Below are 23,473 nucleotides of genomic sequence, written 5' to 3'. Positions count from 1 at the left end.
CTGGAACAAACAGCCCCAAGTATAAATGGCATACCTCTTTAAAATATTCTTCTAAACCTGTTCCTATACATGCATGAAAAGAAGGCATACTCATTGGGAAAAAGGAAGAGGTGACCGAACATGTTGGTCTTACAGAATTCTTGAGTCTCTTCATATCATAACACATTAGATGCCAAATGATCATCCTTCAATAAAGACCTCATAGCATAATTCATCACTAACAGTATAGTATTAAGAAGGTAGAAGGTATAGAAGGTGTAGTGGATAGTGAGCCAGTCAGAGTCAAGAAGAACTGGGCTCGTGTCCTGTTTCTGATACCTTCTACCTGTGTGTGTTTGTCCTTCGTTGCCTAGAAAAACCATGCCATCAGAGAAATGATGACATAACTTGTACTTGACTTTGTTTTGAGTGAGGGAGAGCTGTGCAGGTCACCAGCCTCACTTGTCCTCCAGAGCCATCTGGATCCAGTGACTAGATATTCATCAGGATGACTGGAGATGACCCAGGATGAGGCAATTGGGGTTAAGTGACTTGCCCAAGGTCACACAGCTAGTGAGTGTCAAGTGTCTCAGGTGAGATTTGAACTCAGGTCCTCTCGATTCCCAGCACTGGTAATCTATCCAGTGCACCACCTAGCTGCCCTGTTCTACCTATATGACTTTGTTCAAGTAGCCTAACCTTTCAGTATCTCAGGCATATAAATTATATATGAGTTGAATATATTTGTATATGGAGTTCTCCATTGTGATGGACTCATGTGATGCCACTATACATACATACAAAGTTTTAAAAAATTGAGCTGATCTTTAAGTGAACTGAAATATGTAGAAGATGGAGAACTCTTTGCAAAAGCTGTTATCACTATGGGAATTAATGATATGAGAAACTCATGCATTTATACTTTCTACAGTTGCACTAAATAATGACAGGGGCACATGTGTGGCCTTACTCTTTGGTTTTGTAAATATCAAATAATGAAAACAATGCAATTCACTTAAGTTATTGAGTGGATGAGATGGAGAAGGAAAGAGATACATGTAATCAATTTTCTTTTGTTTCTGGCATCACATAACATACAGATTATATATTTACCACATACACACATGTGTATGCATGCACATGTGTGTATATGTATATGCACATATAATACACATATACCTACGTACATATACATGTAATATACACATATAACATATACACGCACATATCTATGTGCGTGTATATGATTTGAGAACTGAATGACACTCTGAAATTCATTGTTCAGAGGGATAAGCTTTTCCTTTCAGCCCTAAGAATGATTTGATGTATTGTTACCTGAGCCAAAAGGCAGACTGAAGTCATGCTGATGCCCACTCAGTTTTGGAGAGAGTGAAGGAATTAGGGACACGAGTAAAGATGCAATGGCATTGGGGGAAATACCTATTCTGGATATCATAAGCCAAACTGGAAAGAACCAGTGATACCCAAGCAACAGGCAAAAGTTAAAACACAAAGGAGCCAAACTGCAGCAGCGAAAGGAGTGCTGAAAGTGGGCTGTTAGGCACCTATAGCCAGAGGTGTTTTGAAATCAACTTGTACCACCTAAAGAGACGATTGCCAAGTTTTCAGAGTGAGCATTTACATCTTGGAAATTGGCAAATACTACAAATTGGAACTTGCTTTACTATTTTATGTAGGCTTGAGAAATTGATGGGAAAAAATGATAATAATGCAGATTAAATACAAAACTGTGTCCTATAAAGTTGTTGCTGTTGTTGTTTGAGAGCTAGTGGCTAAAATACAAACCAATATAGCCCTGCTTGCAGCCACAGAATTTGTACTAAAGCTGCTAGTTGTAATTGCCTCTTGACTGAGAGAAGTTCTAAGAAATCCACTCTTGCCCCAGTTTCCCCTCCTCATGTCTGTCCAATAATAGGTACTGTAAAATGCTCTGTTTGATTCTTTTGTCTAGAATTTTCTGTATTCTGATTTTACCTAAAACAAAGAATCCAGATGCTATCTGGCAATGCACAACATTTAAATTAGGACAGAGAGCTAAGCCTCTATCGGAATTTTTTTTTTTTTATCTAGGGGCTCTGAGTTATTGTGATAGTGTTAATAAATTAGTAATACTTTAGTCTGTTACAGACTCAATAAAATAGCAGAGAAATGAACCACCTGAGGGCTATTATATTTCCCCTAAGCCAAAAACTGAGTTAATTGCTGTAATGGGATGTGACTGATTAACTGTTCAGAGTAAGGGGCAGGGGAACACAGAATGATGAGCAATGAAAATAGCGTACTTTAACTCAATATCCATGGAAGAGTTAGTCAAGGCTGGAGAAGGATTAAGTTCTTCACTTTTACAGAAGATAACTCTAACCTTCAGAGTGACACCTGTCAGTATTATATTATTTTAGAGATTTGGAAGACAGGACACGTTCCAGTTTGGGAAATATATGTGCAGTGGTAGTATGTAATTTGCAAATTTCATGAACACCAAAATTTTTGAGGACTAAGTCAAATCTCACACAAATTAAAACCTTAGCAGAAAAAAAAAAGGAGAGAGCTCCAATTTAATGTTCTGACCTCTATTTTTTTCAAAATGTCAACAAATACAGATCTTTTGTGAGTAAACATGGCTCAGTTTTTATTTGGAGATATGTCAAAAAAGCTTTTCCATGAGTAGAACCTACCTTTAAATTTGTGTATTCTACATCAGTACATTATATTTCATTTTGTAGAAACTCCATCTCTGCATGTTGGCATCTCATCTTATATTCTTATAGAGTTGTCTGAGAGAGATTGTGACTTGCTCATGATCACACAACCAATATATAACAGAAGCAGGACTTTACTCATCTCCAAGATTAGCGTTCTACTCTCTATGGCATGTACATCTGTCTTATTGTCTTTTCTTTCCCAGTCTCTGTCTCTCTCAGTCTCCATCCATCTCTCTCTCGCTCACCATCATCTCAAGATGCATTTAAATGTATCTTTATAAGTTTTATCTTCTCCATCTCCACCACATTTTCAACAGAGGAAGATGAGAGGAAGGATTGGGCTTATATGGACACAGACTACACAATATCCTGTATGTGTTTCTCTCTCTCTCTCTCTCCCTCTCTCCCTCCCACCTTCACTTTCTCTCTCTCCCTCCCTCCGTCTCTCCCTTTTCTCCACCCTTGTCCCTGTCTCTCTCTCTGTCTCTGTCTCTCTTTCTCTGTTTGGATTTGGCTGCTCTGTAAGAGAACGCTAAAGTAAGGAAGAAGGTAGGAAGCAGAGAGAGTTGCTTTTTTCCTCCCAGGCCAGGGGGCATTTCTTCTCTAGCACAGCAGAGAGAATCATGGCAACCTCATGTATAATGAAGTCAATACTTCCCAAGACTACAGTAAGTACTTTAGAGCCATGACAAATATGTTATCCTCATGTCCAGAGTTCTTCTTCCCAGGAAGTTTTATAATTATCTATAAGGCAATCAATTTCTTAACTTTAAAAATTACCCAACACAAGGACTTAAATATGTAGAATTTCATTTAAATAAGTCAGTCAACAATTTTTTATAAAGTATCGAACACTTCATTGTAGAAACATAGGCAAAATGACTATTATAACCAAAATGAAAAATACTGTTCAATTTAAAAAATGTACTTAAACAAGAACCTGAAAAAGTTTATGATATGCATAACATTGTTCAAGCAAAATTGCACTAGTATTACACAAATCAATAGTTTATAAAGGCCTCAATATGGCAAAGTTTAGAAATAGGTAGTATGCATGCACATAGTACAACCAAAAAGTCTCTTTATAAAACAGCAGTTTTTTAATGCTTGTACAAAGGGAATAAAGAGCAACCACAAACATATTTCATCTGTTATGTTAATACATTATGACAGCTAAAAGTCGGTCATGTCTATCAGAGGAACAAAAAGCCCTCCATACCATGTGAATAAATCTTTTGTGCCTTTTAAAGATATTTGTATAAAAATGCTATCTTTTTTTATATGTAACTTAAATAAGTCATATTTCTTTCAGTTGAAATTTTGGGGAAAAAATAAGTGAGTGGGCTCTATATACTTGTATAGAATGGAAAAGAAATGGATACCAGAGTATTTTGTCCAACTTTGACACTTTTTCACCTTTGATTATGGATTGTTAATGGTTATCCCAGAACTATTTTCCTATGGTCCCTTGGCAATAAATATTTTTAATGGGGAACATAATGAATTGGTCCTAATGTACCTTGAACATATTCAATCAACACTGCTTACTAAAAAAGCTGCTTTTTCTTATATTCATGGCCTCATAAAAACAATTCAATTGCTTTCACAAATTGAAATTCTTTTGTCAATATATGTGCTTATGTTTTCTCTTTTGTTGTTTCCAGTGTGATAAAGGGTTAATCATCCACAAAATGCAGGTGAACGCATCCATAATATGTGAATAGGTAATGCCCTCTTGTGCTCTAGAGTGGCTACTGTACTAAAGGCCTAATGGGGATCAGGTCTTGTTCCATAGCAAGTAAAGTCTTTCAGCTTTTACGATAGTGTTGCTACGTTCTACCAGTATTGGTTAAATACAAATGTTGATTATATGGCGTATGTGTTTAGGATAGCACATATAATTAAAGAAAGCATAGTTGTTTGTATTCATGCAGATCATTAGAATTTATCTTATATATCTTTTTTTTTTATTTTAAAGCCTCATTTATCTCTTCATGATCTAAGGCAAATTTCAAAAGCAGGCCATGTTGGAATTTTTAAGATTATATACTTTTATTCAGGCTCTGAAGTAAAATCCTAATGGGCGCAAAGAAGAGAATATACCATTCAATCATTCTTTCACTATTTTAAACAGAAAAAAATGACGCACCGTACTACAGCTTTCAGACTATATCATGGAAAAGTGCAGATATCATCTTTGTTGACTAAGTAGAACCAAAAAAGTTCATACAAAATAGATTGCTCATATTCACACTACAAAGGGATATGTTTTTAATTTTAACAAATTCAAAGGTGTGTCATATCAGCAGCATTGTTGTAAATTGTACTGTAGTGCAGTTTCTTTTTTTTTTTTTTGTAAAAATACCATACAAATGGTCAATCAAGAGTCATCAGCAAAAAACAAATCAACAACGGAAATCTCATAAAACAATTAAACCCAAAAAGGGAGAAACAATAGAGGTAATGCTGATGCCCAAACAATTATAATACTGTTGGAACATACAAAAGTAATCCTTATATTTTATACATTTATACAGAATATAAAAGGTATCAGAAGATTATGCCACTGTCTCCCTTATCCCAATTTCTATTTTCTTTGGAAGAAGTTCTTTCCTTTCATCAACACTTCCTAAGGAATTTCGACAGTTTTGTCCATCCATATATAACTTTGCATACACTGGATTGGAGTAATTCGTTGGCTGAGGAGAGAGAAAGAAATGAATTATTGTTCAGTTAACTCAAATTCAATAAGAACAAAAAATAAGCCCCCAACACGTATGAAATACTATGTTGGGTATACAAAGACAAAACTAGAATTGTTCTTGTCCTCAATGAGTTTACGTTTCATGGTATGATAGATGGACAAGGGCAAATATAAAGCAAATACACAATCATTTCAAGTGCTGGTTGATGATGATCAGCAAAGATGGTATTTATACTTTGTTTTCAAGGAATCTAGGACTTCTGAGAGGAAGAGGTAAGAAGAGAATCTTTTAGGAAGCATATGGGGAACAGCTAGGAGGTCACTTTCATCTCACTGAACAAGTTCTTCGTTCATCCTTTACAAAGATAATAGTATTTTAGATAAGTGAAGAGGGGCATGTACATAATATGTAGTATAATTTAAATGGGATGTCTTATTTAGGCAAAATTGCAAATTATTGAAATGTTCTATCAGAAAAATGATCAATTTGAGGTTCAATATATTTTGTAAATTTGGTCACACTTTAATGAAACTTCCTGTGAAATCTGTGTGGAGTCTAGATGTAGAGTAGGGAAACAAGTTGAATCTTTCAAGTCCTAGAATGATATCAATACTTGGAGGTTTTACAGTGACATCTTTATCATTTCCTGTTTCATTCTAAAAGATATTATTCAAACTCAAAATTCAATCAAATTATTTCAGTCTTTTGTCAGTATGATGCCAGTCATTTGGAAACACCAGAATGATGTCTTGAATCTTGGTCTTTTCCTTCAAATTATAGGTTATAGATATAGTCTTATAAGTTACTTTCGGAAAGAATACTTTTCCATTCTGATGTTCTTGTTCTCATGATGACTAATTTTGTGACTAAAACAACAGATTATATAACTGATACAGACAGAGGCACCAAACAAATCTCTAAGGATTGGCTGGTTGGCTACAGTACCCGCAGTCATTAAATTCAGTCAACAACTGTGAAGACAGAAAAATCACTTAGTCACTTGTTATTTTGCTTTTTCTTACCATTAAAAAAGCAAAATATTTGTATTTATAAAGGAAAAGCTTTGTAACCAAAGCTGTTGTAGCTCCGTGCAAACTCACTGTTCTACTTAAATACTCGTATTTTTAAAAATAATTTACTGGGCTGTTTCTAAAGTATTATGAAGCACACATTCAGACTGGGTTACAGGAATATTTTTAGCTCTAAAAGTGTCAATAGGTACAGTATAATTGCATTAACATTGATAGGATTACTTTATGGAATTAATTTTTTCAGCATTTAGAGTTTCAGCATTTAGGGCGGCACAGTCGATAGAGTGTTTTATCTGGAGTTAGATCAGAAAGACCTGAGTTCAAATCCAGCCTCAGATGCTTGATAGCTTTGGGACTCTGGGCAAGTCACTTGATTTCTGTTTGACTCAGTTTCCTCATCTAAAATGGGGATATTAATAGGACCTACTTCCCACGGTTGTTACGAGGATCAGATGACATTATAATTATAAAGCACCTAGCACAGTGCCTGAAACATAGTAAGTGCTTTTTAAATGTTAGTTCTTATTATTGTAAGTTTCAACAATCATTTATTAAGCACCTACTTGAGAGCAGATACTTTACTAGGTTAGGGAAATAGAAACTTCAAAATGAACACAGCTACATTGATCTTTCATGTTGAAGTAATACATTTTGGTAGTATGTATACAATTATTGTATTTAAGAAAAAAAGGAGCAATCATAACAATGCTTTACATTTTATAATCGAGCTTACTCCATGCAATCTTAGTTATAAGGTCCCTGAAACCACTTGATGCAAATAAGGCAAGAAATAAATAATAACATCATAAAATATGGAAATGAATAACAGATGATTCTCTTCTAAAGCATACAGCATGCTTCTATGGAATTTAGTTACTTGAACTTAGTCTATCTTAATAATATATAAATGACAATTGAAGATTAAACATTTTAATTTTTTCATGTTAAATTTCTGCCCAGAAATTCTAAATTTCTAAGAAATGAAATATCACTTTGCTTCAATATGACATATTTGTAAATGCTCATTATAACATTTTCTTATTTCTGCAGAAGTCTCATTTTTCTTTAATGGGCTGTGGAAAATCTTAAAATCTCAGATAACATGAAAACAACTAGTCTCAAGCAATTAAAATCTCTATATTTTGTAATAACTTTTTAATTAAAAGCTCAATAAAAAACTATGCCTCTGCAAAGCCAAATGCCCAGTCTTGGCTTATGAGGAGCTCTGTGATGGAATGGACATAGAAAGATGAATTTTCTTCTCTCACCCCTGCGGTTAGTGGTCCTTTCAAATCAGAGTTTAGGTAGATGGGTGGCGCTGTGTGGGGAAGCTTGAAAGCACTGGGTCCTCCCCCTATATATCTGGCCTGTGTATAAATAAAGAATTTTAGTTTCTGGTCTATACAACATTGCATCTCCCCTCCCATCATATTTATATATTTATTTATTTTTGTCACAAAAATGAACATATTTTTGTCCTTAAACCATTATTTAACTTGAAATACTGTACATGTTGCCTTTATCAAGGGAAGTTCTGTGCTATCATTGAAATATTAATATTCCCCTGCCGCTTCAGATGCAGACATGCCCGCTCTCTCCAGTCTACCTTTGGAGATACTGAGCTCCAAGAGATATTTTTTCCATTTCATTTTCTCCCCCCAGGAAATAATGTCCCTTCTTACAGATCTGTGAATAATATGCTTGCATCTCCCAATTAAAGGCTCTTCACTTTGGGAAGTCCTGCTAGTAGAACCATTCTGGATAATCAACCATTTTATTAACCCTGACTGCTTCTACTCAAACCAGAATTAATCATCACCCCTGTGAAGAGCACTCATATTACTTTTCAAGAAAAAGAAGTGATAGAACAGATTGATTAGAACTAGTCCAAAGAACTAGAATAGCCCTTGAACTTAGTGCTGTAGGTTAGAATTAATCAAGCTCAAAGGTTTGGTTAGTCAGCTTGATACCCACACCTTAAATCCTATTAGTGACATGAAAGGAAGTAATGGGAACAAGCAGTGGATGTGGAGACAGTAGCTTGTGTCAAAATGATATGGATGTATGTGTGTGTGTGTGTGTGTGTGTGTGTGTGTAAGAGAAATTAGAAGAAATGAAATTTTCCCTCTTTATATCTAGAATGTTTTATGAACTCAACACTGTGTGTATTTTATTGACCTTATTATCCATCTTAATTATGTTTAATAAAAGGGATGCACATGGCAAGCTATCTAGTCCATTTCATTGATCAGGCTAGACATACACAGGGAAATGAAGTTTCTTCAGGGTGTAACCTCCTTCTTTGCACAGAAAATACATAAAAGAACTGTAAGGGAGATCACTGGCCTGAGAGCTACAAGACCTGGCTTGCCATAACCGCAGGTAAAGGTTGTAGGTAAAGGCCTCTCTGGTCTTCAGTTATCTCAATGGGCTTGGACTGAATAATTCGTGTAATTCCTTCTGTTTTTTTCTGACAGTGGTAGTCTGGGTAACAATCCAGGTTCAAATAATCTCTTTCCAAGTCATATGCTGATACCTTGGGGAACTTCAATCTCATTTTATGAACCTCCATTATTAGTATGTCCAAAGGACAATCAAGGGCAGCTTTTTGTTACTAGAGTAAATGAGAAATTGACAGAAGAAAGATTTCCACACAGGCTTCCCACAAACTGAATTTCAGTCCCATAGAGCTATTTTCATTGAAGTGCCTAATAAGTGGCTCAGTTTAATCAATGAAGGATTAAAATTACAGGGAAAATTAAAACATTTTCTCTCACTGAAATAGTCTAAATTAGATTCTTCAAACAATAATGTATTGTGATTATAGGTACTGTGTAATTTTAATCCCTAAGTGTCCTAGAAAGAGCTCGGAAAATATATCTTAGATGTCTCTCTGCTTCTCAGACAAAATATCTAATGAAAACATTCAGGTTTCCTCTCTTCTGTCAATTCTCAGTACCAAAAATATTAAAAATTAAGGCTACTTGTGTTTGTACCTCAAACACATTTAAAATGTAGGCATGTTACCAAATTAATAATAATTACTAACACTGATTTTCAGTTGGATATTGTTGCTTCCAATAACAAGGCCTTCTACACTAATATAATGTCTTAAAAGAGAGACAAATGCCCCATTCCAAGGCAAGTTCAATTCAATTTGTGGACACAGAAGCAGTTGCCACTTTGTTGATTTATTTAATTAAGAATGTTAATTTTGTCACCTGGATGAAGGATGATTGGCCATACGAAATCTGAGGACCACATCATGGAAGGGCTATGTAATGTGTCCTACAATGATATTCCATACAAAGATTCTTTGGCTTAGAACAGTTCCTGAACATAGTATCTGCTCAAATAAGAACTGTTGAATGAATATCTAATCCAAGACCAAGTTTTGGAAAAAATGAAATCAATTCGTGGCAATTAAAAGTGTAAAAATTGAACATCTTTACTGAAAATATTAAAATTCAGATGGAAGTAATAGTTTTGGTTTTTTTGCCTCAGTTTTCTGGTTAACTACTTGACTTGTCTACTTCCCTTTCCTAATGTAAAAGTGACCATAAAGCAAAGTAAAGCAGCAGTGATCTAATGAATCTAATGAATGAATCTAATCTAATGAAAATGTAGAATTTATTGGTCTGTAGGTTAATGATATCTCTCAAGGTAGAATAAGGAAAGGATGTTGAATAGAGAAAGTTATCTGCTAATAAGTTTTGTTATTGTGGAGGTAGTGTGTCATTGTCAATAGGGAACTTCTGAAGAACTGGATTCAAGAGAGTCCTCTGGCATAGTGATATGTTCCTGGACAAGTCACTTAACTTCTCAGTAGTCTCTAAGACTCAAAGTTACAGAAAAGGTGCTGATATTTGGGTAGAGAGCATTACCTACCAGGGGGTTCCCTCTATTAGTGAAATCCCAGTTTGAGTCTCTATTCCCCATATAGACAACTGAGAACACATAATCATTAACACTTTAATTCCAAATACCATAAAGAAAAAAATACATTTTTTTGGGCCAGAGAAGCACTTTTATAGGTTATTTTGCTGTCCACATTGAACTTTTTCCCTAATATTTTCCCCAATAGAATGAGATTTGACTTGTTGGAATCCATACAATATGTTTTTGTTTCAATGAATATTTAACTATACTATGCTTAGAAAATGGGTATTGTTTTACACGAATACTTTGTATACTTAAAACTGAGTGAATTTATCATATGTACATTTCCCCTAAATATTTTTTTCTTTTCAAAAGTAATTTATAATTTTAGTTAATGAATTCCTGCAAATTTTTCTTTGGAAGAAAATGTAACATTCAAGAATCCTTAATATTGTTTAATATCTTCAACTGAAAGGGAAGTGTGTTTAATTTCAGAAATGTAGAAAGAGTTATGGCCCTAAGAACATGAGCCATTTTCTTTCTTTTTTTTTTACCCTCTAAAGAAAATGCTGTTACCTTTGCTGGATCTACTATGAAATCTGGATCTAAAAGACTGCCATCATTATGGTCATGGTCCACCTCATACATATTATATGATGGATTGCCAATCTCCACATTAATTCCTCCATTTATAATAGGCTGTCTTCTAATTGTTTTTGTCCTATAATAACAGGAACAACAAAAGTGGTTATATTTTGAAAATATCATAAGCAGGATTGTAAGTATTTAATGAGTTCATTTTTACATCTAACCATTTAATCTAGTTTGAGAAAAAAATCTGGAACAACATAGAAATGCACCTAGTAAATGACAAATTATTGGTTTTATAGGGAGAAAAGGATATTAAAATTCCAATAAAACATTAAGGTTATTCTTAGTTTTTCCAAATTAGTTAGTGAAAAGACATCCATATTTAGAATTATCTTTCTCCAAGAAGGTTAAAAAGTAGACCGTCTACTTCATTATTACTACCAAAATGTAATGAAGAGAAATTTTAAAAAAGAATATTATTCTTCAAATTATATGGACAAATTCTCATTTTTTTCTATAACAGACCTACAGAAACTATTCTAAGATTTCTCTTTGCTTCAGGTCACCTTTGCTGTGGTAAGCCATTACAACTCTAAGTTAGTCATTCTTAAACTCTTTTTGGTATATATAGCTCTTTGCTCATATAATACATGTAATATAATATGTACATATATAATATCCATATATCTGTATGTATAATTATTCCTGAATATATGCATGTATATGTAACATATACACATATATGTAATATCTTAAAAGCTATAATCTATAAGCTATTTAAATTTAAAACTTCACTAAGATTTTGGGGACATTCTGCATAATGCTTGGGCACTCAACATATGACTGGAAGGTCAAATACAACTGAACTTATCTTGAGATAAAGCCTATGGGAGATTTTTAGGAAAATATACTTAGACAACTATCTAATTTTCTGTAAAACATGAACTATTGGCCAATTTAGCTTAACCATCTGAAGACCACTAAACTTACCTGACTGTTGCTAGGTGCCATGTTAGCAGTTTTAGGTCAGTGAGTCATTGTAAATTAACCTCACTACAATCAATCATTCAAATGAATCAGTGTAGCCCATAAGTATCGACATTTATGATCATGTGGCTCACTATTGAAAAATTTGATGTCCTTGATATTGCAAGACTCTGGGTAGATCACTCATGGACAATCATTTGGTGATCAGGGACCACAAAGGAAGATTCTAAAGAGCAAATTAATTGACAATTTATCTGGTTATTCTAACCAGACCATCTCCATTCCAGCAAAGGGACCACGAATAGGGACTGACCAAACTATTGTCATTTCCAGTAATTCTGAGCTGGTGCTAAAACCAAGAATGAAAAGCATAATTCAGTGAGATGAGGGATACACGTTAAATAGGAGAGATCTAAAGAGTTTGCTTATATGAACAAAATCACCTCAGTTCTGGTTATCAAAGGGAAAACAGCAAAAAAAATCTTATTTTAGATACACATATAAAACATATACACACATACACATGTTCATACATGTTTTCAACTGACCTTTAATTTTTTAGTCAAAGAACAATACACCTTACCTTCTTTTTCTCTTACAAAGCACTAAACCAATTACTAAAGTAGTAATTAGTGTCACCAAGAGGACAAGAGGAACGATAATTGCAATACTTCCTGCAAAAGATTCAAAACAAAACAAAACATGTATCTATGTAAAAATAAATTCAGAAGTTTTGTGCAGAGAGACCTAAAATATAGTCTGAGGGTGATTGATACAAATAAAATTACAGTGAAGAATTTAAAAAATAAACACACTGATGACCTTGATTTCACTAATGTATGAAGGGAAAAACCCAACAGTTCCTCAGATGTCCAGGACATATCTGTGTTCCTACGTGATAAATCCAACCCCTTCCATTCTTGAACAGTTTTCTAAACGGTTCTTTTGTTTCACATGCCAGAATTCTGAAGGTATGTAGCAGAATTCTCAAGGTTAGAAATAATGCCCCTCAGAAACTACTTCCTGAATCATTCCTTCCATCTTTACTGAACCAACACTCTAATTTATTTCCTCACACTGGTGCCTAGTATAATACATTGTTCCTTCTACAAAAGCTGTTGAATGTCTCTGCCTCTGCATATTGCCACAAATATACATATTATTTCATGCTTGCTATCACATGAAGGCTGGGAGCTTTAAATGTATTAAACAAATGGGGGTCAGAGCTAATGATTTTCTCTATTTATAGTTTTCCTGAATCTTTGCCCTCAGCTCTTGTAATACTTGTGGAGTTTCAATTCATTAACCAAGTGCATACTGAAGAAAGTAACGCTGAAGGTTATATTTTCAAAGGTATTCAGGGACTGATTCTCAAAATATCACAAAGAAGTAAAGAATTAAAAAGAATGGAAAAGATCATGAATGGTTCTTTTACCACCACCAACCTTTCCACCCAAGGAAAGAAGGAAGGGAGGAAGGAAGGAGTAAAGGAAGGAAAGAAGGGAAGAAGGGAAGAAAGAAGAAAAGGTAGGAAGGAAAGAAGAAAGGAAAGAAGGAAGGAAAGAAGGCAAAGAACACTGTCCCATGAGTCCAAGAATGCTAATTCTTGGGGGCATAGGCCCTGGGTTCAATTCCTTTTTTTTTTCACACTTACTATGTTACTTTGTGCTTAACATTTCTGGGTCTCAGTTTCATCACTTGTAAAAAGGAGAGAGTTGGGCTAGTAGACAAAGAGATTCCTTCTATCTCTAGATCCATGATCAAACAACCAGTAATTATAAGTCCATCTGCATAAAAATCTTCATGAAAGTATTGTGTGCAGACTTCAAAAGGTGTTTCTAATGACAGCATGAAAAGTTTTAAAGAACATAAGATCCTACTGTTTGTTGATTTTCAGATGACATTTAACTCAGTAGAACAAAATGTACCTCTGAAGACAAGGATTTATCTGTGTCTACGTCAAAATTACAAAAGACTCTAAGATAGCTATAACTGTAGAACTTACCTTTTTTGTTTACCAAGACATTGATTATTGATATCAACTAAGGTTTTAAATAGGAAGATCTACCTCTCTTATCTAAGGTGCCTACCGTATTTTATTGTTTTTTTAATATTAATTGTTTTATTTTTATATTTTTAAAAATTTTTATTATTATTTATATATTATTGACATTTTATTAGTTATATTGAATCTAGGATACTATAGAGTCTCGTCAGTAAAATCCATAGGAAATCTAAAGATATTCTAACCGTCTACACTGGAAAACAGAAAATGTCTAAATGTATGACATGCAGCTAAATGGGTAATGTGTTGAATGGGTAGTCTGGATAGACTTGCAGTCAGAACTTGAATGTGAATTCTAGCTTTGCTATTTATTATCTGTCTAACATTAAGCAAGTCACCTAACCTCTATATGATTCAGTTTACTCAACTGTAAAATGGAGGTAGAACTTGATAATCTTTGTGATTTCCTCTAAATCTATGATGCAATGAGACTAATATGTGTATCTAGGACAAGAGCTAAAGATGGAAGAAGAGTTGGAGTCAGAAAGGAGGAGGAGATCTGACTCCATTGCTTTTGAGAAATTGTCCAGGGCTGTCAGTGATCCCCTTAGTTATAAGGCAGTCTGTGTACAAGGGAGTAAATATGATCCCTTCTCCCAAAGCAGCAGTGGTAGCAATAATAACAACTCCACAATATCCATCTGACCTAATTTCCCTTCAAAATAATCCTTTGTATTACAAGAAATATCACGTTTTCTCTGCCCCATTCCTTAAATGACAAAACTTACATATCTGTTTTTAATCATATTACAAAAAGGAAAAGAACTTGCTAAGTTGTATAATAGGCTAATGATGTGTTTTTGAGAAAGCTAAGTTTTTAGGAAATAGCAACGTATTAGTAATTAATGATGGGATAGAATTTGGCAGGTGGCATAGTAATTGACATTTGTTCACAGATTTTAAATACCAAGGAACAGCTTGGTTACTTCATAAACCATGACTTCAGTTGATTGATTATGAAACTTATTAATATCCTTACTTTATTACTTTTTCCACTAAAAATGTGATTTGAGGAATGTCTAATAATACCAGCTATGAATAATATATATTTTTTCCTTTAGACAGCAAAATAAAGTATTTAGGAAACTGCTTAGGATTCAGCTGCATCGTGTAGTATCTGACATTTTTATTTGCTGAGAAACTGTTAATATTTAAGCTCATAAACAAAGGGCTTCCTCCCACCCCCATAAGTCTAATCCCATATTTTAAAATACAATGTTTAAGCGTCAAAAATGTCCAATGGCTACCTAAGTAGTCAAGGTAATTTCAATTATCTTGCTTATTTATTGTAGTGTAGTGATGTTTATTTAGTGCAGTAAAGAAAAACAATGTCCCTTATTGTATTCTTTTTTATGGTCATTAATAATAAGAAAAGAAACAGAAGCATCTATAAATATTGTAGAACTTAAAGGGCAGGTATTTATTTAGTGGTACAGAAATGAAACTGCTTCAAATTATAAACATTACATTCTAAACTATAGTGACAATGAAAGTTTTTTAATAGTCAACCTATTTTTCTTACCTGTCCATCATAAGCTAGACAGTCATAAACTGGCAGGTTAAGAGACTGTCAGTTTGAAGGTAATATCCTACCTCAATAGGGCAAGAAAAAGACTTTTACTTTTTCCAAGGTGCAAGGGTGTGTTATTGCAACCCATGGCACTGAAAGGAGAGAACTAGGTTGACTAATAGTATAATATAAACTCCCTGAAGTCAGACTGACTTTCAGCTTTGTCTTTGTATCTGTAGCACCTAACACAATGACTTGTACATAAAAAAATACTTAATAAGTGTTTGTTGAACCAAACTAAACAGTCAATTTAACTGACTTTAATTATCATTAATATAATGTGCATCTTCCTTCAAAATTGAGTATGGAAATAATCACAAAAGTAGCCTCTCTACAGCTCAACCTAATAAAGGGTTATTGTTAATACAGAGGAACACAGAATTTAAGGCTGGCAAGGATCTTAGAAAGCACATAAATCAAATTCCTTGGTTACAGATAATTAACTGAGGATTAGAAACAACTGCTAAGGATCACATGGGTAGTAAATAACAGAAGCAGGATTTGAATTCAGGACCTTTGAAAAATCCAGATTCTTTTGTTACTATACCACAGCTGTCCCCAAGTAGTCTGCAATAAATACTGTGAATCACAGTACACTGAGTCACATTTTATGTAGGGCTAGGTTTTAAAATCAGAACATGGGTTGAAAATTTCATATAGTCCAAATCACTTGAAAATTCATTAAATTGCTCATAAAGTATAGTGTAGCAGTAACAGTTGAAGCTGGAAAGGGGCTAGTGTTTCATTAAAAGAAGGTAGTATGTATCAGAGAACCGCTGGATCAGAGGTAGTTGTTATGGAAACAATTGAATAGAAATTGTATTTTTCACTATGCCCAGCTAAGCTATCGATTAGGAGAAGGAAAACAAACGCCTCTAAAATCCTATGTGGAAGGAAAGCTTATAACTGGGGGTGGGGGGGTGGGGAGAGAATACTTTAGAATTCACACCTAAGTGTTATTCTATTTTGTGGGTGATCATAGCACAAAACTGCCTCTTCTTCCTGTCTTACTATAAAGCAAAATAGGATACATGAAAGTGCAAAGGGACTTTAGAGCAAGCTAACCTTCAAGCTATCCTGAATACCTAGATAGGGCAATTGGGGCTGTTCTGAATTGTATTAAGTCTAAGCAGAATAAATAGATTCTCTTCGTGTAGGTGTGATGAAGGTGAAATTCTGGAATCACATTCAAAGTTCCAGGATACTCAGTCCAATTGAGAAGTTGAGAATGACTGAGGGAATAGTGGATTTACCTTTCCCATCTCAACCTTGCATCATGGAATATCTTCATTAAGTGGAATGGCTGGAAGTACTTAAATTGTGATTTCTCTGTCTCTTTTTGCCTAGTGCACATAGATGAATTTGTTTATAACCCAAGCCACAAAGTCCATAGTATGGGACTTTTTCCTTATTAGAGATCAGTCTCTTGAACCTGCATGAAAGGCGGGAGCAGAGCTGTCAGGAGAGGGAGAGAGTTCTCTCCTTTCCTCAGATTCTCTAGTCTCTTTTTGGGACTTCTGGCATCCAGCATCAATAGAGTAAAGATGATGGATTCCAAACTCTCTTCAGGGGCACAAAGGGAGAAAGACTCTGAGAAGAAGCCAGCATGAGTGGAGCTGGCAGTCTCTTTCATGTCCCTAGAGATTTCATATACACGAGATCTGGGGGAATTTTCCCCTTTGGTGAGATTTGGTGCTCTTTATTGAGTGAGCTTAGATACCTTGTTCCCAATGGGAGAACTCCTTTACTCTGTATTGTCTGCTATATATTTATTCATGCTTTCTCGGACTTCTGTTTTGCTAGCACTTTGGATAAATGGGTTTCTTTGTTATTGCTATGTGTGTTCATTGTGGAGCTGTAATTTGGTGGGAAGGGAATTAAGACTTGGATATAAAGCTGGGGGTTCTCCTTTCACTATTAATGAATAGCGATCAAGAATTCACCTAGAAACTGAAAATACCATCCCCTAGACTAATGATATTTAAGCGAGGAGATAGAAATAAACCAAGTCTGGGTACCTCCTTTCTCTGAGAAGAACAGGGTGGACAGCTGTTCCTGGAGCGCTTGGAGAAGAGTGGGGGAAGACATACCCAAGATGTATCTATTCTGGCTTCCCCTTAAGCCACACTCACTGAGGCAGTCTCTCTTTATGTGTTAAATATATAACACAACTTTCTGTAGTTGTTTATAGCAGGATGTCAGTGAAAGTTAGAGTTATCTAGGGAAGAATTTGTAGAAGGCCTAGGCCTAGGTTGGGTATTCGAGATTTGAACAAGTAGAAGGTCCAAGAGTAGAAGGGCAGGAAGAAAATAGAGGCCAAGATGGTGCAATGGGAATTAGAAGAGTGTGATTGATGGGAAGATGAGAGGCCTGAGTAGAAGGCAAGAATCAGAGGGAGTATGGCTCAGTGGATACAGAACTGGACCCAGAATCCTGTGGCCCTGGGCAAATTCCACAACAGATACCTAAGAATTTTGTTACCCTTGGCATGTCACTTATCCTGTCTCTACCTCAGTGTCCTGCCATTTAAAGTGATGCAGTGGCTTCTAAACCACTTCTAGATCTAGGTCTGTGATCTTGTTAATTAGGCTGGAGAGAAAGACAGGGTGTGGTCCATCACTGGAAAGCAATGAAAGGCAGGAAGAGAAGTTCATATTGGTTACTAGAAAGATTGTTTTTTTAAATCACCTTAAGATTTTTCCCATTGCAATATTACTCACATTTTCCCCTCCGTTCATCATGCCCCAAACTATCTACTATGCTTCCCTAAATCCCCAGATTTCCTCACATGAATGTGTCTTCTCAATGTACAGTGCTTCATTACTGTCCCTTTTATCTATCCATTTTTATTTTGAATTTATTTATGTGATTTTTGTACTCACCTCACCCCGCCCCCTTCCCTAGAATGCAATTTTCTTGAGGGCAAGGATCATATTGTAGGCATTTAACAAGTGTTTATTAAATTTCATTGAGTTGAATTTTAAAGTTCTATCTACATGAGAATATAACTTCAAGGAAAAGAGAAATCAAAATAACATAGGCCAGGGCTATGCCACACTAATAGGAAGTGATTTCTGACTACTATCAGAGTAGTATGTCTCCTGGGCAGCACTTAGCCAAATTCCAATTATCATTAGATGGAGTCATCAGTAATTAGAGCTAGAGGGACCTCTGACATTAAGGATACCCTCTCCTAATTTTACATCTGCCAAAATATTTGTGCTTATTTATACATATGGCTGGTTATATATGCATGCATACCTTTCTATGTGATATACTATGAATATATAGTTTTGTAGTGTATTTATTCAATAGTTTTAAGAAAATAAAGTCCTCAACTGTTTGCTACCCTCTCATTTCCCTTTCAGGGACTCTATCCTACTTTCTTATCAATATCTTTTTCTTCAGTCTCTTGTAAGATCATGCTCTCCTAAACAATCCATTACTTAATATTTCTAATTACTTTTTTTAGAGCAGATGATTTTGGCTACATGTTAGGAGAATAATCTGATTTATAAACCAGGTAGGACATTAATTTTAGATACTTATTTTTACTAAAATGTGAATGCATGAAAGGTCCTTAATAGTCCCAGAGGCAGGTTTATCTTTTTTTTTTTTTTAAAGGATGCTTGCTAACTATCTCCCCACCCCAACCGATTGCAAATTCTTTGAATGGTATCTCTTCATGTACTGTAGCAAACTGAAAAATTGTGAACATTATGTGGGGTGAGGAGGAGGAGTAAAATCACAAAAGAATTTTGAGGAATTAATGAAACCATATAGGCAAGGTGACCATACCTCTGAGTCTGCAATCAAGATCATCTTAAACTGTTCTTTTTGTCACAGTTTCTTCCCTTTGTTCAGTTCCGAACTCAAAGACTTTTTCTCCAAATGCCAAGTATTTTTGCCAGTGATTCTCATGGCATTAAAAGTGGGGTCCTAGGGACTGGGGTAAGGTGTGACTGGCCATTTACAAATATCAGTCAGTTAGTATACATACACACACATATGTGTGGTGTTCAATTGTTTTCAGTCCTGTCCAAATTTTTGTGACCCCATTTAAGATTTTCTTGGTACTGGAGTGGTTTGCATTTCCTTCTATAATACGTTACATATAGCTTTCCTAGCTTAAGGCTATTAATAGCGTGAAATGTGTATTTATATATACATAGATATATCTATAATGTCACTTCTGAATATTTTAATGAGAATTTATTGTTTGCTTAATTGACTTAACAGACTTTCTCAGGCTTTCATTTCATATTCCAAATTGCTGACAAGGTGCATGAATTGAAAAACTTTATTTCAGGATACTTTATTTTGAAAACTTCTGTGAACATTTTAAGTTGAGAAGGGAAAAAATGACTTCACAATTAAATTTCAGGTTTAGGTGGTGTCTGAGAGACAATAAAGCTTCTCCTAGGACTAACGCTTCACAAAAAAGCTCTTAGAAGGCTGAACATATTTTAATTGCTCTTCAAAATTGACACCTTAGAAATGATTAAACGACAAATCAAATGTGGGCTTTATGAGCACATGGATGCTAATTTTCTTCTCTTTGGGATTAATCAAATGAGAAGGCATTGTCTACAACACTTCAAGATGTATGTTTGGAATGGAGGAGGAGGCAAAGCAGTTTGCTTTAATTATAAAATATGACTTTCCTCCCTCCCCCGATGATCTTTTCACATCATGTCATGATATTCACAGCATTTGTAACCTAACATACATTTCCCAAGAAAAGCTTATGCTGGGCTTGCAAAAGTCAGCACTTTGCCACCTGCCATAGCTCAAAGTGAAGTATAACTGCTTAAAGGAACATTCTCGTGATGAATCAAATCATGAGGGAGAGCTGTGTATGCTGCATTTCAAAAACACCTGGCCTGTAGTAGACCCCTTCACATGCCCCAGCAATGACTGCTTCCTCCGTCTCATCTCCTTCAGTAAAGGCATCAAAAAAAAAAAAAAACAACCTCTGGTTTGTACGATTTACAAGTCATTGAGGGCATTAATCTTAAACACTTACTTGTACTGATGTGATCAGACTTGCTGCTCTTTGGAGCTGGCCTTTCACACTGGGTGCCTGACCAGTTGGCAGAACATCTGAAAGTATCCAATGAAGAAAGTAAGATTAGTGGAGTCTGACATCAAACTCACAAAGCCCTGAATGAAAAGATAACCATTGGACAAACTTAGTCCTAAGCTTTACAAGGAGGCATCCTTTCAAGTTTCCTATATATTGTCAGCATGCTGAGAAGTTTCTTGAATTGAATGCCTTTCTTGAAACACTTAAAAAAAGATACACACATATACACCATGATTTATAATCATAACTTTGTTATAAATTATTTTAAGATATCAAATTTTTAGGAGACATACAAATGCTGAAATTTGGCAACTTGAATAAATGTATAAAGCAAAATTGATCTGAGTATTATGGGTACATTTGATACGGTAAAATTTAACATTTCCCTTTATGAGCTGTAACTTCTAATATGACTCCATGAATTTTTTCCCCATCAGGGAGGAGGGCAATAATGCTTTGCAAGAATAACACATACTTAGCAAATGGCAAATTTCTTGATGACCTAACTTTGTACTTTTTGCAGACTTTCAGGCAGGGGAAGGGAGTCATGGTGCTCCCCTGTCACTAAAATCTCTACTACCAGTTCAGCATCAGGAAAATATGTATAGCTTATTGGGTATAATTTTGGACATTCTACTTGAGAATCTTAGTAATAACTCTAGAAATGAATGAAATTAGCAGTGATAACAGATCAAAAGTGATGTTTTTAAACACAGCAACTGAAGTATTCACTGTCAGCATCAAAATCAAAAGGAGTGTTGGAATAGTTTTTATCTCGTTATGAATAATGCCTACTGATGAATGCAAGATTCACATGGGTTTATGTCAAAGGGAAACTACTGTCTTTACCAGAAGTCCAATTCAATTGGCTTCATCTCTTACCAAGGGTACCATCAAACTGTCTCCATATCATGATTTGGCTCTCTGCTCAGTTTTGAAAGTGAAAACAGAGTTCTAAGAACCATTTCAACTATCACATTCAAGGTCAATCAAAGTAATTATCACTTCCAGTTCTCTGCCTGTTCAGTCGCCACATTAATGGACTGTGGTGACTGGGTCATCCAAAAGTCAGTTGTAACTCTTGTTTTAAACCATCTTTCTACCATTCCATGTGTACACAGGGTGAATATAAATCATGTGCAATTTACATGAAAGTGAGAATTTACATTGGTGTAATTTCCCCCCAAACATAGGCATGTTTTATAAAATTATGGATAGTGACAAATTGAAGTAAGAAAAAAAAAGATTAACTTTTCATAAGAAAAACCATTTCAACATAGCTGACAATAATAGGGCTGATTTTTTAAAAATAGGGTTATTTTTATTAATAATGATAACTATAAACTATGAGTATGGAGTATGATTTAAATGGAAATTAATATTATTATTCATACTAGGAGTTCAAACAAAAATTCATGCATTATCCCATTCCTTATCTCAATTTGCCCCTTTCCCCCCATCTTATGTGGAATTCCTATATAGCAAAATTCATTCAATATATTATAGATAATTCAGTTTAAGAAAAAAAGAACATGTAGTAAAGCCAGTTGTCTATAGCTGTCTATATTCACAAAGCACTGTGGTGAAATTGGTAAATTTCAGAGCATTTGATTAAAATAACCTCATAGGAATATCAAAAAAAAATGTAAAATCTGCAGTGGGTTCTAAAACTAAATGATATGGGGAAATTTCTTCAATTTTCCACTTCTGATTGCTTGTATAGACATAGACTATAGACAAATAATGCCAGAAAGTTGAGGTAATTATCCTGAATGTAGGAAAATGTGCCTTTGTGTTGAATTGTTTAGGGAACCCCCCCCTTCTCTCTCTCTCTTTTTTTCTCTTTCTCTCTCTCTCTCTCTCTTCCTTTTTCCATTCCTCTCTCCCCCATTCTTCCTCACTTTCTTATTTTTTACTTGACTTTCTGATGTATCTTGCGTTATTTGTTTATTTAAAATAAGTCTTGTAAAAATTTCATTACGTACAACAAAATCCAAATCAGAGTGTATCTCATGATAGGCAAATGGATTTAGGCACATATCAACCCACAGATGAGAAACTTCTATGCTTATTACTATGCGAGCCTTGCATGACAGATATGAAGTGGAATTGTTCAGTAATTGGAGGATTAAAGGCTAACTTGAACAGCTTATACTGTGACATGGCCCATCATACTAAAGTACGTTGGAAGGGTTTTAAAGATATGCCTATACAGCTGAAGACAAGAAGAAAGTTTTCTATAAGAGGGCATTTTCTGTGTGATACTTATTTCAACCTGTGGACTGGTTTTAAAAGTATACAGTTGGCACTTGTAAATATCTTGGTTAAGTTTCTGATAACCAAGAGACCAATATACTAGCAGCTGTGATACTCTTCCACTCACAGAATTTAAATGGAGGGAATATATCTAAAGTTGCCTCCATAGGGAATATTTTAATTATTAAAGACTAGAAATAAGTCTAAGAGATTGCATTGGATATGTAATTAACTTTATCATATACATATATAACACATATGTACATGATATATACACAAATACATATATATGCATACATCTAATGGATATGTATATATATATAATGTATGTGTAGTTTGTATTTTAATTAACTGATGATCTTGCAATTTTTTACATCCTCCATATAACATGATGTTTATGGTTTTAAGATTGAATAAGGTGTTCCTCTATTTTGCATATGTTCCATTAAAAAATAATCCCTTCTGAGATATTAAATCAAGTGGAAATCATTATTCTTGCTTCCTACCTTACAAAATTACTATCATAGAATTTGCTGCTCCACAAGTTCTACCTCTGACGTCAGATTTAAGACTGATTCTTTGTACTCTCTTTGTGGAAACT

General features: G+C 34.7%; 1 protein-coding gene across 3 annotated transcripts in view; it reads right to left on the bottom strand.

The window, feature by feature from the left end:
- Positions 1-4,735: 4,735 nt before the first annotated feature.
- LRP1B (LDL receptor related protein 1B) overlaps positions 4,736-23,473 on the bottom strand; it is a 2,222,640-nt gene continuing 2,203,902 nt past the window's right edge. For all 3 annotated transcript variants that reach the window (XM_072613193.1, XM_072613191.1, XM_072613192.1), the window contains 5 exons: positions 20,557-20,633; positions 12,479-12,569; positions 10,894-11,038; positions 7,707-7,805; positions 4,736-5,401 (listed from right to left, as the gene is read on the bottom strand). In XM_072613193.1, the coding sequence (XP_072469294.1) occupies positions 5,261-5,401; positions 7,707-7,805; positions 10,894-11,038; positions 12,479-12,569; positions 20,557-20,633 (553 nt within the window). In that variant the 3' untranslated portion in view covers positions 4,736-5,260. The remainder of the gene's footprint in view (positions 5,402-7,706; positions 7,806-10,893; positions 11,039-12,478; positions 12,570-20,556; positions 20,634-23,473) is intronic.

The sequence above is a fragment of the Notamacropus eugenii genome, chromosome 5, assembly GCF_028372415.1.
Source record: "Notamacropus eugenii isolate mMacEug1 chromosome 5, mMacEug1.pri_v2, whole genome shotgun sequence".
Classification (NCBI taxonomy): domain Eukaryota; kingdom Metazoa; phylum Chordata; class Mammalia; order Diprotodontia; family Macropodidae; genus Notamacropus; species Notamacropus eugenii.
Note: the sequence above shows the minus strand (reverse complement) of the source record. Positions and strands in the feature narration are given on the sequence as shown.